This window comes from Caretta caretta, chromosome 24 (assembly GCF_965140235.1).
Source record: "Caretta caretta isolate rCarCar2 chromosome 24, rCarCar1.hap1, whole genome shotgun sequence".
NCBI classification, from domain to species: domain Eukaryota; kingdom Metazoa; phylum Chordata; order Testudines; family Cheloniidae; genus Caretta; species Caretta caretta.
Genome location: NC_134229.1, coordinates 7,328,574 through 7,343,566, shown reverse-complemented (window position 1 = coordinate 7,343,566; position 14,993 = coordinate 7,328,574). Strand labels below are relative to the sequence as shown.

General features: G+C 45.4%; 2 protein-coding genes across 2 annotated transcripts; both read right to left on the bottom strand.

Moving 5' to 3' along the window:
• Positions 1-3,162: 3,162 nt before the first annotated feature.
• LOC142070047 (immunoglobulin kappa light chain-like) lies at positions 3,163-8,510 on the bottom strand. The gene is made up of 6 exons (XM_075123012.1): positions 8,474-8,510; positions 7,869-8,198; positions 6,748-7,059; positions 4,503-4,613; positions 4,044-4,090; positions 3,163-3,334 (listed from the first exon to the last, which is right to left on the bottom strand). Exons 1-6 carry the CDS (start codon positions 8,508-8,510, stop codon positions 3,239-3,241), a joined length of 933 nt encoding a protein of 310 aa, XP_074979113.1. The 3' UTR covers positions 3,163-3,238.
• A 2,746-nt stretch (positions 8,511-11,256) lies between these two features.
• On the bottom strand, positions 11,257-14,682 carry LOC142070046 (immunoglobulin kappa light chain-like). Its single transcript, XM_075123011.1, has 6 exons — positions 14,646-14,682; positions 14,040-14,369; positions 13,145-13,456; positions 12,530-12,640; positions 12,065-12,111; positions 11,257-11,352 (listed from the first exon to the last, which is right to left on the bottom strand). The coding sequence occupies exons 1-6, from the start codon at positions 14,680-14,682 to the stop codon at positions 11,257-11,259; spliced, it is 933 nt and encodes a 310-aa protein (XP_074979112.1).
• Between the last annotated feature and the right edge of the window lie 311 nt (positions 14,683-14,993).

The window sequence follows — 14,993 nt, the reverse complement described above, 5'->3', positions numbered from 1 at the left end:
TGCACGGTGCAGAATTTATGTTCCCCGCAGATTTCTTTGCTTCCCAGCAGAAAAATGACTTTCTGACAGGGAGGCAAAGGGAAGCCACAAAAGCAGTCATGCGACCCTTCCCAGCAGTATATTTTGGGGGGCCAGAGCAGCCAGCAGAGAGGTGAATCACTGTGGGGCAGGAGGCAGGACTGGGGAAGACCCGGCTGGTGATTCCTAGCCTGTATTGGGCTCAGCTACTAGTCCCAGCTATGCTCGGGAGGATGGGACTTCCTCTTCCCCTGCATGGCATCAGACCCACCCCCAGATTTATCCCCCAGCTGCAGGAAGCTCTGAAAAGTCCCCCCCCCTCCCCCTCGCTTCCTGCACCAATTACTCCTCAGCTGCAGGGGGAGGGATCCCTGTATAGAGAGCTGCTCCCCCATCCACCCAATCCCTGTGCATCCAGACCCCCTCATACTCAGACCCTCCCACCAAGCCTCATACCCCACACTCAGAACCGCCCCCTCACCAAGTCCCACTCCCCCTGCACCTGGACCACCCTGACAAGCCACCTGCACCCCATCCCCAGTCCACTGAGCCTCAACAAGCTGCACCTGGATCCCCTTCCCCACCTCACTGAGCGCCATTCCCCCAGCATCTGGACCCCCCACTGAGTCCCCACACCCAGACCCTCCTGATGAGCTCTATCCCCTCACAACCCAGACCCCCCCTCATGAGCCCCAACCACCTTCACCTGGACCCCCCTGCAGAGTCCTATTACTGTTGCACCCAGAACCCCCCCAACGAGCCCCTATGTATCCAGATCCCCCCACTGCACTCGGATCCCCCACTGAGCCGCCCGCACCCAGAATGCCCCACACAGCCTCTGAACCCTCACCTAGATCCCTGCACCCTAAGCCCCTCCACACTTGGATCCTGCCATGCTGAGCCTGCCTGCCCACACCTGGTGCACCTGGCATGGATGGGCAGGGCCCTGGGGCGTTTCTGGGGCAGGCCTTGTCCTTGCACTGTGCGGGTGGGGCGGGGCAGCTGTTTGACAGCCCCACAGCAACACAGCACAGTGGCGTAGGGCAGGAAGTGAAATGGCGCAATGTAGCCAACTGCAGCTGCAGGAGCAATTTTACACTTTTAATGACCAGACTGGGGCAGAAAATGGATTTCCCACCCCACACAAATGTTCAAGAGATCGAAAAATGGTCCTGACTCGAACTGAGATGAAAAGTCAAAATTTTCTTGAATCAAAAATCATTTTTGGTTTGGGTGAAAGGACACATTTTGGGATGTTTCCTTTCTGTTTTGACCATATACAATTATGATCAACTGTACAATTTTGTTCAACTATAATTGCTTCAACTTCTAAGCAAGATGTTGTCCTGAACTCGAGAACCGGAATTTTTCATTTTGCAATTCTGAAACTTTTCTTCTTGTAAAAAACGTCAAACTGACCCTTTTCCCTTGAGGGGGGGATAAAAATCTCCCTTTCAACAAGCAGGCATTTTCTGACAAAGAAATGTTTCCTCCGAAGACTCTTGACCAGCTCGAGTAATAACTCAAATGGGACGTTGGCCAAGGAACTAGAGCCAGTTACTCTTGTCTTGCTGAAAGCACCGTCAGGGACTGCAAGTCACTGTTCATTCAAGACTTCAATTTGAAGGCTCAGTGGAAATCTGGGCCTTCCTGCAGCCCCGTTCGGTTCAGTACGTAGAGAAACATGAGATCATATTCTGGCCTTAGTCATTCATTTTTTATTAGCACTCTGATTCACAGAAATGTCAGGCTAGAAGGGACCTCAACAAGTCATCAAGTCCCAGACCAAGTAAACCTAGACCATGCCTGACAGGTGTTTGTCCAGCCTGTTCTTAAAAACCTCCAGTGACGGGGATTCCACAACCTCCCTTGGACACCTGTTCCAGAGCTGAACTAACCTTGGAGTTAGCAAGATTTTCCTAATATCTCACCTAAATCTCCCTTGCTGCAGATTAAGCCCATAACTTTTTGTCCTTCTTCCAGTGGGCATGGAGAACAATCGATCACCGTCCTCTGTAAAACAGCCCTTACCCTATGTGTGTGTAACAAGTCGCATGACACACATTTGTTGGGTCATCCTTCAAAAGAAACACAGATGCTAAGAGGAATAGAAAGGACCGGATTCTGCTCTCAGAGACACTGGTGTAAATCCGGGGTAACTCCACTGAGCTCCTCCAGGTTTACACTGCTGCAAACCAGAGCAGAATCTGGCCTAAAGGATTTAAGAGGGCACCTTTCTTATTACACAATAAGCTGAGCTTGATGCATTGACCAGGTAAAAGAGGCAACACAAATATCACTAATTGCATTTCTATCACTTTTTAATGAGTGACAGTTTGAACGACAGCTTGAACAACAACAAGTTGTGATGCAAACAGGCAGCGCGAGCAGGCTCAGGCACCAGGAGAGCTCCAGTCATTGGTAACGTGTTGTTCTCGTTAGATGGTGCAGAGGGGCTGGAACATAGGGCTCTGTGGATCTCGCCTTTGGGGAAAACCAGCAGACTCTAGAGCAGCGTTTCTCAACCTTTTGGATACCAGGGCCCACCTGGCTGCCTTCCTAAACTGTGTCAGGGAGATCTCAGGGACCGGCACTGGTCCACAGACGGGTCGTTGAGAAACACTGCTCCAGAGGAAGCACTGGACTAGCAGCTCCAGCCCTGGCCTGGGGAGAGATTCTCACCCCTCCCAGCTCCTGCATCCATCCTTCCCCTTCCCAATCCCATTGCATGACCATGTAACGTTACAGCTGAGAATCAGGGGAGCTGGGAGCTGTGGCGTATACAGGGGCTGCACATCCCCTCTGCAGGCTCCTGCCATCCGGCCTCACTTTTTGTGCAGGGAAGCTGCAGCCATTCAGCTGTGTCTGGGTCTCTGTGCAGATGAGGGGAGGGTGATGATGACAATTATTGTGTTACCATAGCACCATTGTGCTCCGCGCGGCACAAACACAGATCAAAGAGACCAGACCTGCCCCAAAGAGCTTCCAATCTCATACACAATCTACACCATGATGCCTTTATATCCCGAAAGGAGATTTCCCACCTGATGAGGCTGGACCCTGTGGGGATCTTCTGACCTTTTTATTCCAAACAGAGAAGTGGAGAAAATACAAAAAGAAAGGAGATGGAGACAAACAGAGCCTTCTTCCGGCTGCCATGTCCGATCAGCAGAGAACCAGCCATCAGTTCCCACGTGTGGATTCCCCTGCACTAGACAGTTCAGGCTTTTACATGCTTCCCTCTGGCCGATCGCTGCATTGTGCGCCCGTTGCGATTCCGCGAATCAAAATCCAGATGGGCGTATAAGATTCCACCCTGTTTGGCGACAATTAGTAAAATGAGCCATCTCCTTGTAAAATGAAGGGATACAGGGTACAGGATACAGAACTGAACAGCCAAGTGAGTTTAGCCTGATTAAAAATTCCCTCTCATCTCTGATTCTCCTGCTTGTCCTATAAACTGCGTGTTTTTAAAATGGAAACCATCACTGGATTCTGACTTACCATAAGAACTCACCTGCTGAAAATATTTGGCCAGATCCAAACCCAGTAGAAATGGACAGTCTCCTATTAAGGTCAGTAAGCTTTGGATCAGGCCCAGAGCACCTTTCACTGGAAAATCTTCATGTGCTTTACAAATATAATTTCTTATAGCTCTTTATCTTATAAGTGCCAAAAATATTCCAAGCTGCACACAAAAACCCTGTAAAGGGTACAGTCAGAACCAATAAAACATCAAACTTCCCATCATCCTTATGCAGTAAGTCTTGTTATCCACTCCTTACACATGGGGAAACAGAGGCACAGATCAGTAAGTGACTTGTCCACTATCCCACAGTAAGTTAGTAGCAAAGCTCACAGTAGGACTCCGTCCTTCCTCCCTGCTACTCCAACAGCTAGACCTCACTTTCACCTCCTCCTTCCAGATCAATCAGCTTTGGTGCCAAACACATGAAGTTAATGGATTAGAAATGCCTGAGACAGACACATTGATTTACACAGAGACAGTTTGCAAAGAGCCGTACCTGGGGCTCCACGGAAGCTGGGGGTGCTGAGACCCTGGGCTGGAATCCTGGAACAAACAAAGACAACAGTCAAAGTTCCTCTTCCACGGTCACCCCCCAGCTGCAGTTCATTGACTAATGGTGCATCTGAGCTGTGGGTGCGCAGGGCACCTCCATGCATGGCACGTGGATAGAGGCTCATCAGAAAGGCTAGTGCTCTTTGTGAACTATAGACAAGGTGCCTGGGCCAGGGGCAGTAGAAGCCTTTCCACATCGCTCCCTTTGTCACGGAGAACAAAGCCGTTCTCCCGACACAGGAAATTCAAGTTTCGGAAAACAAACATTCGGAGATCAGTGCTGGCAGTTGTGACATTTGCAGCGTGTTCATGTGTTGGACGGGACAGTTGCAGTCCCCAGTAGCAAGCGGGGAGCAGGATTTCTCTCAGTGGGGGAGTGTCTGGGCTGGGCTGTGTTTATTACCTAGCGTGGAAGGGCAGAGGGTCCAGATGAGGCTCAGAGACACCACCAGCAGCAGCAGACCAGCTCCAGCCGCAAGGGGCACAATGTAATGTGAGCACTCCCTGGCAGGGGCTGTGGAGGAAGCAAAAAAACCAGACACAAGTGCCTGACTTGAGCCAAGAGGGTCGTGATGCCACCACATCCAGCTCTCCCCTCCTGATCCCCATTTCACCACATGCCTTAGCCCCCGAGGAGTGAGGCTACAGGAGCCTTCAGCACCTTTCACCCTCTGTGTTGCCCCCTTTCCCACAGGTGAATTCTATTTTCCTTGTAATCAGAATCTTCTTTGCACCTTCTTCCATCTACAGAATCCTCCCTGTTAGGTCTCATAGACTCATAGATATTAAGGTCAGAAGGGACCATTATGATCTTCTAGTCTGACCTCCTGCACAATGCAGCCACAGAATCTCACCCAGCCACTCCTACAATAAACCTCTCACCTATGTCTGAGCTATTTAAGTCCTCCTTGAGTCTCCTTTCATAAGACAGGTTTTCCATTCCTCGGATCATCCTAGTAGCCCTTCTCTGTACCTGTTCCAGTTTGAATTCATCCTTCTTAAACATGGGAGACCAGAACTGCACACAGTATTCCAGATGAGGTCTCATCAGTGCCTTGTATAATGGTACTAACACCTCCTTATCTTTACTGGAAATACCTCGCCTGATGCATCCCAAGACCGCATGAGCTTTTTTCACGGCCACATCACATTGGCGGCTCATAGTCATCCTGTGGTCAACCAATACTCTGAGGTCCCTCTCCTCCTCCGTTACTTCTAATTGATGTGTCCTCAGTTTATAACTAATATTCTTGTTATTAATCCCTAAATGCATGACCTTACACTTCTCACTATTAAATTTCTTCCTATTACTATTACTCCAGTTTACAAGGTCAACCAGATCCGATCACTCTCTAAATTGGCAATACCTCCCAGCTTCGTATCATCCACAAACTTTATTAGCACACTCCCACTTTTTGTGCCGAGGTCAGTAATAAAAAGATTAAATAAGATTGGTCCCAAAACCGATCCCTGAGGAACTCCACTGGTAACCTCCCTCCAGCCTGACAGTTCACCTTTCAGTAGGACCCGCTGTAGTCTCCCTTTTAACCAATTCCTTATCCACCTTTCAATTTTCATATTGATCCCCATTTTTTCCAATTTAACTAATAATTCCCCATGTGGCACCATATCAAACACCTTACTGAAATCTAGGTAAATTAGATCCACTGCGTTTCCTTTGTCTAAAAAATCTGTTACTTTCTCAAAAAAGGAGATCAGGTTGATTTGGCACGATCTACCTTTTGTAAAACCATGTTGTATTTTATCCCAGTTACCATTGACTTCAATGTCCTTAACTACTTTCTCCTTCAAAATTTTTTCCAAGACCTTGCATACTACAGATGTCAAGCTAACAGGCCTGTAGTTTCCCGGATCACCTTTTTTTCCCTTTCTTAAAAATAGGACCTACGTTAACAATTCTCCAGTCATACGGTACAACCCCTGAGTTTACAGATTCATTAAAAATTCTTGCTAACGGGCTTGCAATTTCATGTGCCAATTCCTTTAATATTCTTGGATGGAGATTATCTGGGCCCCCCAATTTAGTCCCATTAAGCTGTTTGAGTTTCGCTTCTACCTCAGATATGGTAATATCTAACTCCATATCCTCATTCCCATTTGTCATGCTACCATTATCCCTAAGATCCTCATTAGCCTTATTAAAGACTGAGGCAAAGTATTTGTTTAGATATTGGGCCATGCCTAGATTATCCTTAACCTCCACTCCATCCTTAGTGTTTAGCGGTCCCACTTCGTCTTTCTTTGTTTTCTTCTTATTTGTTTTCTTTCGTCTCGCCTCACCTCATCAGCTTTCCATCACTTTGCATATCTCATTGGAAAACATCTCTCTTCTCAAATGCCTCTGAATTCCCCTTTACTCCTGGTATTTATTATTATTTAACTCTTTACAGTGCTTTATATGTACAATCTGGGTGAAAGCTGCCCTAGAGATCAGAGCTACTTTGTCTTGTGGTCCGTGTAATATCTCAAGTTTCCTTTCCCAAAACTCCCTTGAGAAGTTTTAATTAAGATATAGAATATTCCAGCTTTCTGTCATGGAAAATTATGTTTCAGCCTCTCTGACTGGGGCAACGTTACACCTATTTTACATCAGAGTCTCAATTAGCCTCAAATATAATATCGCTCACCTGCAGAATATCTTGTACTTGTCTTCACACTGTTGCCAGAAGAGTTGAATTTGACTTCACAGGTGAAATTCTTCCCACTGGTCCAGGTGTCCATGGGGACGCTGATGTGATTTATGAGGGTTAAAGATCCATCCTTGGCTTTCAATGAGCGCGTCAGTCCCTGTTCCTGCAGCTCCCCCGAAACACTCCAGGAAACATGGACTGGGCTGGACACTCCATGGATCACACAAGCCAGATTTGCTGTCCCAGTGACTTGACTGCCATGTGGAAATGGGACCAGAAGCATCACCCAGCTGCTCTTGGTATAACTGTCTGAGCAGAAGGAGATGGCGAATTCAGTGTGATGATCAAATGAGCTGCAGTCTGATTAAAGGTATTAATCTTTCACTCAGAGAGACAAGGTGGGTGAGGTAAAACCATTCATTGGACCAACTTCTGTTGGTGAAAGACAAACTTTCAAGCTGCCACAGAGCTCTCCTTCAGGTCTGGGAAACGTATTCAGTGTCATTTTCCAGATCTGAAGAAGAGCTCTGTGTCAGCAAGGAAGCTCGTCTCTCTCACCAACCAAAGTTGGTCCAATAAAAGCTATTACCTCCCCCACCTTGTCTCTCTCATATCCTGGGACCAACACAGCTCCAACAACATTGCGTATCTGTCACTAAGACATGAATTCAAAGGAACAAATCTATTGAAGAAGGAAATATTAAATCACCACACAACCCCGAACTAGGATAGAGCGCAATACGTAGCTGCACTAACTAGAAGGAAAATTGCGAACAATTTTATAAATTTTATAAACTTTTCATTAAATCAAAATATTGTTTCATGCAAACATAACTCTTTGGTTAGCAATAGTCCCAACCTGGGTGCCCTGAACAGTCACAGAGAAACTTCAATTTTGGCACTTTCAGGTTTCACACATATATTTTACAACTATAAATGTTGTTATATTCCTTCTATACCCAGAGCATTCAACGTTTAGGTGATATTTCTGGCTGAAAGCATGCTTTCATTTGAACCATTCATCAATAGCTATGGTATCTTGTCACATTTTAATGGGAATACGAAATATGCTTTGTCAATCAGTTATTAGTCTCCTTAAACAAGCTATGGTTCCTTACCTCCAATGATCAGTGTGGTTCCATTTCCAAAAATCAGGTAGCTGCTGTATTCAAATGCACAGTAGTAAATGCCAGACTCAGTCTTTTGGATATTGCGGATTTCCAGTGTCGAGCTGTGTGTCTCGTGTTTGCAAGCAAATTTACTTACATTTTGGTCATCCAAACAGCGCTTAATGCAGGTGGGTTTCTCACCTTCTCTTCTCAAATACCAAAACATGCTACTTCCTCCTTCCAAGTTTTCTGTGGAAGAACAGTGGATCTTTGCGGTGTCACTAACTTCAACAAACTGGATCCGCTGAGTCTGGTGCAGAAATAACTGCACTCCTAGCACTGGAGAAATAAAATATCGTTATAGTCAGTGTCCGCCAGGTCTCCAACTGCCACAGATGGAATGGATAGCTCAGCAAAAGAAATTACTTAATCTGATAATATTTATTCTCTGCATCCCAAATACTTGAAAAGCTGCTGTAACTTTATACAAGTGAATGAAATGCAATTAATATCCAGCAAAAGTTTCACAACATATCATAGATACAGTAGTCAACTCTAGTGTCCTACTGACGAGTCTGTTTTCCCAATTCCAGAGCTTAAAGCAGAAGTTTTACCTAAAGAAGATAAAAGCAGATACTCGGCAAAGATCATGTTCATAAAAATAGTAGGACAAACTCCTGACTCACTAGCCCAAGGGCTGACGCCCAGTGCACTGCTGCAGTGACTGGGTACAGTGTTTTGGTAATTTCCAGTGAGGGACGCCTCTGAGGAGGATGTGCTGTGGTGATAGATACTAGAGGGGTGGGTTAAAGTCTCTGCAGAGGGTACAGCATTTCTTGTAGATTTTCTGTGCGTTCCAGTGGCTCAGGGGTGTAAATAATAATTCAGAATAATTAAACATCCAGAATATGGATGATGTAAATAAACAAACCCACATGAGTTCGGAGCACAAGCCCCATTGACTTTCAAAGGAAAATGCTCCTAAACCACTTAGGGCCTCTGACAATCCCAATGTAAATCCTCCTCAGCCTTCCATGTTTGGTTTATTGTAGCACAGTTCTTGGTGGCACAATGCAGACATGTAACGGTTGTTGCCTTGTCTTGGAGGACTGTTAACCGCACTGTAGATCATCAAACTGAAAGCTCTGACGTGTGAGAAAAAAAGACAACATAAGACACGATTTTCAAAATAGTCTTAGTCCCATTTCCAAAAGTGACTTTGGGCCAGATTTTCAAAGGTATTTAGGTGCCTATAAATGCAGACAGGTGCCTAGTGGGATTTTCAAACCTGGCTAAGAGGGTTAGGTGCCTCACTCCTACTGAAGTCAATGGCAGTTAAGCGCCACCCCTTGAGTCTAGCAATAAACTGGTTAAAATGAACTGAACGGGGCTGCTTAGAAAGCTGCGTCTGGCTGCACAAAGCAGGGAGAAAGAAGTAAAGTGCATCTGTCAATGTCCCTTTTGAAACATCTGAAAAAAGAGGGCAATGTGGGCTAGTGATTAGAGCAATTGGCTCAAAAAAGAATAGAATCCCTGGGTGCCTTGGCCATGTCTCTGTAGCCCGCACCCCACTTGTGAGGCTGCTTTGGCTGGCTGCAGCTCCCCTGGATCGATCTGTCACAAACCCCTTCCAGGCAGCTCTCTAATGCTGGGGACCATCTTCCTTCTTCCTTCCATTGCTTTACAATGTACAGTGCTTTAGGGAACGGAAGGTAGGAGCTGATCCTAACAGCAGATGAGCACCCACCACTCCCCTTGACTTTGCTGAATATGGGAGGTGCCCAGCACATCACAGGAAGTGCCTCAGCACCAAGCAGGATTGGGCCCTTAGTTTATATAGAAATCTCTTTACACACTGTGGGGGTGGAGCGGGGCAGCTGTTTGACAGCCCCACAGTAGCACTTTGCAGTGGCTTCGGACAGGAAGTGAAAAGGAGCAATGTAGCCAACTGTAACTACAGGAGCAATTTTACACTCCTGTAGTTACCAGGGCTGGGCAGCAAATGGATTTCCGACCCCACACAAATTTTCAGAAAACACTGAAACATTTTCCTGTGTTGAACTGGGATGAAAAGTCAAAATCTCAAAAATTTTCTACAACCAAAAATCATTTTCGGTTTGGGTGAAAGGCAGTGTTTTGTTTTAAGGATTTTGAAATGTTTCCTTCCAATTTTGAACATATACATTTTTGACCACAAAATATTTTTTAAAAAAATTCCACTATAATTAGTGTATATTTCTAAGCAAGATGTCTTTTTGAACTGGACAACCAGAATGTTTCATTCTGAAATTCTGAAACCTTTTTATCAAGTAAAAAAATTAATCAAAACAGACGCTTTGCCTATGGAAAACAAATCTTCAGTTCAACAAATGGGCATTTTCTGAGAAAGAAATGTTTCTTCTAAAGACTCCTGACCAGCTCTTGTAATTACCCACAGGGGAAGTTGGCCAAGGAACCAGAGCCAGATACTTTTGTCTTGCTGAAAGCATCCTCAGTGACTTCAAGTCACCATTCATTCAAGACCTCAGTTTGAAGTCACAATGGAAATCTGGGCCCTCCTGCAGCCCTGTTAGTCTCAGTACTCAGGGTAACATGAGATCAGATTCAGGCCCTTAGTCATTCATTTGTGATTGGCACTCGGAGAATCATAGAAATGTCAGAGTGGAAGGAACCTTGAAAAGTCATCCAGGTCCTGCCTCAGCACAGGGGTCTGGACAAGTAAACCTGGACCATCCTGGACACGTTTGTCTAACTTGTTCTTAAAATCCTCTATTGTGACGGGGATTCCACAACCTCCCTTGGACGCCTGTTCCAGAGCCGAACTCTCCTTAGAGTTACAAATCTTTTCCTAACACCTACCCTAAATCTCCCTTGTTGCAGATTAAGCCCATTACTTCTTCTCCAGACTTTAGTGGACAGCCCTTACCATAGTTGAAGATGTGTGTGTAACAAGTTCTGTGTAACGCATTTGTTGTATCATCCACCAAGAGAAACACAGATGCTAAGTGGGATAGACAGGGCCAGCTTCTGCTCTCAGAGACTCCGGAGTAAATCCAGAGTAACTCCACTGACTGCAACAGAGCTCCTCCAAATTTACACTGCTGTAAACCAGAGCAGAATCTGGCCCAAAGAATTTAAGAGATCACCTTATTTATTACACAATAAGCTGAGCTTGATGCGTTGAACAGATAAAAAAGGCAAGACACACGAACATCAATTCTGGGTCTTTTTAATGAGTGACAGTTTGAACGGCAGCTTGACCAACAAGTTGTGATGTAAACAGGCAGCGTGAGCAGACTCAGGCACCAGGAGAGTGCGAGTCATTGATAATATGTTGTTATTAGATGGCGCAGAGTTCCATCAGTTCCCATTTGTGGATTTCCCTGCACTAGACAGTTCAGGCTTTTACACGTTTCTCTCTGGCCGATCGCTGCATCGTGCGCCCCTTGTGATTCCGCAAATCAAAATGCAGATGAGCGTATAAGATTCCACCCTGTTTGGTGACAATTAGTAACATGAGCCACCCCCTTGTAAAATGAAGGGACACAAGGTGAAACAGATGTGCACATCCAAGTGAGTTTAGTCTGACGAAAAATCCCATCTCATCTCTGATTCTTCTGCTTGTCCTATAAACGGTATGTGTTATGAGAATGGAATCCAGCGCTGTATTCTGGGTTCCTAGACTTTAAGAACTCAGCTACTGGCAACATTTGGCCAGATCCAAACTCCATGTCAATGGACAGTTTCCTATTGAGGTCACTGAGCTTTGGATCAGGCCCATAGCACCTGTCACTGGAAAATCTTCATGTGCTTTGCAAATATAATTTCTCAAAGCTCTTTACCTTATAAGTGCCAAAAATGTTCCCAGCTCCACACATAAACCCTGTAAAGGGCACAGTCAGGAACAATAAAATATCAAACTTCCCATCATCCTTGAGCAGTAAGTCTAGTTATCCACTTTTTACACATGGGAAAATTGAGTCACAGAGCAGTAAGTGACTTGCCCACTATCCCACAGTAAATTGATACCACAGTTAGTATTAAGGCTCTTTGCTCCCTTTCAGCTACTCCAACCACTAGATCTCACTTTCATCTTCTTCTTCCAGAACAACCAGTTTAATTACTAAACATAAGAAGTTGATGGATTAGAAATTCTTGAGACAGACACATTGATTTAGACAGAGACAGTTTGCAAAGAGCCGTACCTGGTGCTCCTCTGAAGCTGGGGGTGCTGAGGTCCTGGGCTTGAGTCCTGAAACAAACAAAGACAACAGTAAAAGTTCCTCTTCCAATGGTCACTCCCCCAACTGGTTAATTGACTAATGGTGCATCCGAGCTGTGGGTGCCCAGTGCACCACGAAGCATGGTAAATAGAGAGAGGCTCATCAGAAAGGCTAGTGCTCTTTGTGAACTATAGACAAGGTGCCTGGGCCAGGGGCAGTAGAAGCCTTTCCACATCACTCCCTTTGTCACGGAGAACAAAGCTGTTCTCCCGACACAGGAAATTCAAGTTTCAGAAAACAAACATTCGGAGATCAGTGCTGGCAGTTGTGACATTTGGAGCATGTTCATGTGTTGGACGGGACAGTTGCAGTCCCCAGTTGCAAGCAGGGGAGTAGGATTTCTCCCTAAGGGAGATGGTCTGAGCTGGGCTGGGCTGTGTTTATTACCTAGCATGGAAGGGCAGAGGGTCCAGACGAGGCTCAGAGACACCACCAGCAGCAGCAGACCAGCTCCAGCCGCAAGGGGCACAATGTAATGTGAGCACTCCCTGGCAGGGGCTGTGGAGGAAGCAAACAAACAGACACAAGTAAGTGGCTGACTCGAGCCAAGAGGGTCGTGATGCCACCACATCCAGCTCTCCCCTCCTGATCCCCATTTCACCACATGCCTTAGCCCCCGAGGAGTGAGGCTACAGGAGCCTTTAGCACCTTTCACCCTCTGTGTTGCCCCCTTTTCCTCAGGTGAATTCTTTCCCCTGTAATCAGAATCTTCTCTGGACCTTGTGCCATCTACATAATCCTCCCTCCAGGTCTCACCTCACCTCACCGCCTCTCCATCACCTTGCATATCTCTCTGGAACACATCTCTCTTCTCAAATGCCTCTCAATTCCCCTTTACTCATGAGATATATTATTTATTAAGTCTTTACAGTACTTTATATGTACAATCTGGGTGAAAGTTGCAGTAGAGATCTGAGCTACGTAGAAGCAGCTCTGATTGTGGCCACTTCACCCCTATTTCACATCTGAGTCTCCCTTGGTCTCAAATATAGTATCACTCACCTGCAGAATATCTGGTACTTTTCTTCACACTGTTGCCGGAAGAGTTGAATTTGACTTCACAGGTGAAATTCTTCCCACTGGTCCAGGTGTCCATGGGGACGCTGATGTGATTTATGAGGGTTAAAGATCCATCCTTTGCTTTCAATGAGCCTGTCAGCCCCTGTTCCTGCAGCTCCCCAGAAACACTCCAGGAAACATGGACCGGGCTGGACACTCCATGGATCACACAAACCAGATTCGCTGTCCCAGTGACTTGACTGCCATGTGGAAATGGGACCAGAAGCATCACCCAGCTGCTCTTGGTATAACTGTCTGAGCAAACAGAGGTGGTGAATTCAGTGCAATGATCAAATGAGCTGCAGTCTGATTAAAGGTATTAATCTTTCACTCAGAGAGACAAGGTGGGTGAGGTAAAACCATTCATTGGACCAACTTCTGTTGGTGAAAGACACAAACTTTCAAGCTGCTTCAGAGCTCTCCTTCAGGTCTGGGAAACGTATTCAGAGTGTAATTTTCCAGATCTGAAGAAGAGCTCTGTGTCAGCAAGGAAGCTCGTCTCTCTCACCAACCAAAGTTGGCCCAATAAAAGATATTATCTCACCCACCTTGTCTGTCTTATATTCCCTACCTGGGTGCCCTGAACAGTCACAGAGAAACTTCAATAGTTTAGTTTTGGCACTTTCAAGTTTTACACATATATTTTATAACAATAAATGTTGTTATATTCCTTCTATACCCAAAGCATTTAACGTTTAGCTGATCTGCTTGGCTTAAAGCATGCTTTCCTTTGAACCATTCAGCAAAAACTATGGTATCTTGTCACATTTTAATGGGAACATGAAATACGCTTTATCTATCAGTTGTTAGTCTCCTTAAACAAGCTATGGTTCCTTACCTCCAACAATCAGCGTGGATCCATTCCCAAAAATCAGGTAGCTGCTGTATCTATATGCACAGTAGTAAATGCCAGACTCAGTCTTTTGGACGTTGCTGATTTCCAGTGTCGAGCTGTGTGTCTCATGTTTGCAAGCAAATTTACTTACATTTTGATCATCCAAACAGCTCTTAATGCAGGTGGGTTTCTCACCTTCTCTTCTCAAATACCAAAACATGTTACTTCCTCCCTCCAAGTTTTCTGTGGAAGAACAGTGGATCTTTGCGTTGTCACTAACTTCAACAAACTGGATCCGCTGAGTCTGGTGCAGAAATAACTGCACTCCCAGCACTGGAGAAATAAAATATTGTTCTAGTCAGTGTCCGCCAGGTCTCCAACTGCCACAGATAGAATGGATAGCTCAGCAAAAGAAATTACTTAATCTGCTAATATTTATTCTCTGCATCCCAAATGCTTAAAAAGCGTCTGTAACTTTATACAAGTGAATGGAAATGCAATTAATATCCAGCAAAAGTTTCAAAACATATCATAGATAGAGTATTCAATTCTAGTGTCCTACTGTCAAGGCTGTTTTCCCAATTCCAGAGCTTAATGCAGAAGTTTTACCTAAAGAAGATAAAAGCAGATACTCGGCAAAGATCATGTTCATAAAAATAGTAGGACGAAATCCTGACCCAGTGGCCCAAAGGCTGACGCCGACTGCACTGCTGCAGTGACTGGGTACAGTGTCTTGGTCATTTCCAGTGAGGGACGCCTCCGAGGAGGATGTGCAGTGGTGATGGGTGGGCTAAAGACTCTGCAGAGGCTATAGCATTTCTTGTAGATTTTCTCTGCCGTCTAGTGGCACAGGGATGTAAATAATAATTCGGAATAATTAAATGTCCAGAATATGGATGATGTAAATAAACAAACCCACATGAGTTCGGAGCACAAGCCCCACTGACTTTCAAAGGA

What these genes read in the sequence shown, in the direction of transcription:
- LOC142070047 (XM_075123012.1), bottom strand. Translation starts at nt 8,510, where the DNA reads ATGATCTTTGCCGAGTATCTGCTTTTATCTTCTTTAG. An exon ending in TCTGCTTTTATCTTCTTTAG is followed by an intron (nt 8,199 to 8,473) that starts GTAAAACTTCTG and finishes TTATTTCTCCAG; the next exon opens with TGCTAGGAGTGCAGTTATTT. An exon ending in AAGTACAAGATATTCTGCAG is followed by an intron (nt 4,614 to 6,747) that starts GTGAGCGATATT and finishes CTTCCTCCACAG; the next exon opens with CCCCTGCCAGGGAGTGCTCA.
- LOC142070046 (XM_075123011.1), bottom strand. Translation starts at nt 14,682, where the DNA reads ATGATCTTTGCCGAGTATCTGCTTTTATCTTCTTTAG. An exon ending in AAGTACCAGATATTCTGCAG is followed by an intron (nt 12,641 to 13,144) that starts GTGAGTGATACT and finishes CTTCCTCCACAG; the next exon opens with CCCCTGCCAGGGAGTGCTCA. An exon ending in CAGCTTCAGAGGAGCACCAG is followed by an intron (nt 11,353 to 12,064) that starts GTACGGCTCTTT and finishes GTCACCAAACAG; the next exon opens with GGTGGAATCTTATACGCTCA.